This window comes from Aplysia californica, unplaced genomic scaffold, assembly GCF_000002075.1.
Source record: "Aplysia californica isolate F4 #8 unplaced genomic scaffold, AplCal3.0 scaffold00839, whole genome shotgun sequence".
Lineage (NCBI taxonomy): Eukaryota > Metazoa > Mollusca > Gastropoda > Aplysiida > Aplysiidae > Aplysia > Aplysia californica.
The window spans coordinates 240,482-242,964 of record NW_004798109.1 but is presented as its reverse complement, the minus strand read 5'-3'; the positions used below and the strand labels follow the sequence as shown (position 1 = coordinate 242,964).

Genomic DNA, 2,483 nt, shown 5'->3' with positions numbered 1-2,483 from the left:
TATAATAATAATTATTATTATTAACGGTCAGTACCTTCATTATTTCTCTGTCTCCCCCTAGACTGCCGAGGTGACTACATCATTGTGAGACTGGCGCCCAGACGGCTGTGTGGGTGGATATCGAGTCTGCGTGGCTCAGACAAAAGACCCCACCTCTGAGCCGCCCATCGTTGTCGCTACCAAAGCGGAGTCGGCCATAACATTTCCACGACAGTCGAGGGAGACTTGCTACGTCAAGACTTAAGGTACTTGCACAAAAATATGTGACTAATGATATACCATAAAATGGTCACGTTTAAGGACAAGCGGGCTAACCCAGATTTCGGGGGTTTCCAGAAATCTTGACCTACACCAAAAGTGGGCATTGCCCTACCTTTAGGAGAAGTTTGGTTTCATTGGTGTGTATATTTGTTTGGTTATAGAGAAAACTCCTCCTTGTCTTTTAATGAGACCCAATAAAAATTCAAAAATGTCAACTTCGATATTCTCAAAACACATTCTTGGGATAGTCCGCTTGTCCTTAAAAGCAACAAATTTAGCTGTTGATTTTTTAATACCTTGTGTTCTGTTGCCTTATTGAAACCAACGTAAAAATCCAAATTCACAGTAGTTTAGAAACTCTTGGAGTCGACTCGCCTATGTTGAACTCGTTTAGGTTGATCTTCGGTTAAGTTGATCTTTTTCTTGAGTTCCAGCACCTCTTCTCCTTCTTTACTGGTCCCAGCGGTTAAGTTGAACTTCGGACAAGTTGTTCTTTTTTTTTTTCACTCTCCCGACGACATCAGCTCATCCGTAGTTGACTGGGACTGGGAGGGAATATCGCAATTGTCAATACTTATGAGTTTGAAAAACAAAAACAACACCCCGCCCCCAAATAAAAACAAAACCACCCTTTCTTTCCAAGCTGATCTATTGGTAAAGTGCAGAGATTGAGTTCATCAACGTCACAAATCAGTTCATTTTGGGGTTTTTAGGGGTTTTTCTTGGTAGGTTTTTGTTCTTTTTTGGTTTTTTTTTTTTTAACGCACCAAAGTACAGTAAAGGTGCATATGCACGCAGCTGAAACACCTACAAGCACCCAGTAGTATTTGTTGTAGTTCACACCCGTCAATAAGCTGTCAAAACTGGAATTGTTGGCTGTCCAGAACGTGGCAATTAAGTACAGTGAACTGTAATTTGTGAGCAGGAAACCAGAGACATAACCTTAAGAGTTTATCGTTCTCGCCAGAACTTAAACGGTCTGTACTATCGATGTTCAAAGTATAAGTGGCACCCAGGAGCGTCAGCGGTGCGAGAAAGTTGATTTAAGCGTTAAGAAATAACGATCTCTTCCTACTCTTTTGCAGTCCTTCTATCTATATCTATACACACACACACACACACACACACACACACACACACACACACACACACACACACACACACACACACACACACACACACACACAATAATTATGAACTCCGAAAAAAAACCCTAGTTGAATTGAGAGTATATTTATAAATATATATTACATACTGTAGATGTCCCATTTCTTCTTTGCCCCACGTTATTAGTTGTGTTGGTCTTTAAGGGGAAAAAGTCTGTTTCTCCTCTCAGATAAAGTCTCGGCTCTTATTACTTCGCTTCTGATAACGTTTAGTTCTGCTCCGTCTTACGTGGATAGATAGATAATTGCTGTTTTTTGTTTGTTCATTTTACTCAGAACAGCGACTGTGTCCACATCGTCATCATATTATCCATCTTCATCATCGCCATCATCATCAACGACAACAACGACAGTATCAGTAACAGCTGCAGCAGCGAGTGAGAGACAACAGCAACAGCACTAGCAACCGCAGCGGCCGCAGCAGCTTCATCATGTCGAAGTACATGAACGACGTGGACAGCAAAGAGCCGTTCATCGAAAAAAATCACCTCTCGAGCGGACCGAGCAACGCACCAATGGGCGATAACCATGGCAACGGCAGCACGACGCCAGCCAACAACATCAGCGGCAGCAACAACACCAACAGCAGCAGCAGCAACGGCAACAACAACAGCAACTACCACTACGGCGGCGGGGCGCCCCCAAACAACAGCAACAGCATGAAGCAGACCAGCCAGCAGCTCGACTACTCGCACCTCGAGCGCACCATCGCCCGCCTGCGGACTTACCTCTTCGCCATGTTTGGTGTGGGTGTCGCAGGCTTCATCATCCTCATCATCGTCGTAACCGTCCTGTACGTGAATCTCAACTACGACCTGGTTCATCACCGGCACAAACCCAAGGTGGGCGAGCAGGCGTATGAGATCATGCAGAAGGAAGAGCTGTGCGTCCCCTGCGACGATTTCCGCCTGGGCCCCAGCCCCGAGGAGGAGAGGGAGTTGAAGAAGTTCCGCCTCAAGGAGGGGCCGGAGGGCGTCAGTTGTTGCGTGGACACTCCAGTGGAGCTTATGTTGCTACTTAAAATGGTGAGTACGCTGGTTGTTTGAATCTTTGTGT

At 45.2% G+C, this 2,483-nt stretch overlaps 1 protein-coding gene across 1 annotated transcript in view; it reads left to right on the top strand.

Moving 5' to 3' along the window:
• The window catches only part of LOC101845807, a gene marked incomplete in the record, with an annotated part of 213,913 nt that overhangs the window by 62,919 nt on the left and 148,511 nt on the right, over window positions 1-2,483 (top strand). Inside the window, 2 exon segments of the mRNA XM_013088939.2 lie at window positions 62-245; window positions 1,704-2,452. Of these exon segments, the coding sequence (XP_012944393.1) occupies window positions 1,859-2,452 (594 nt within the window).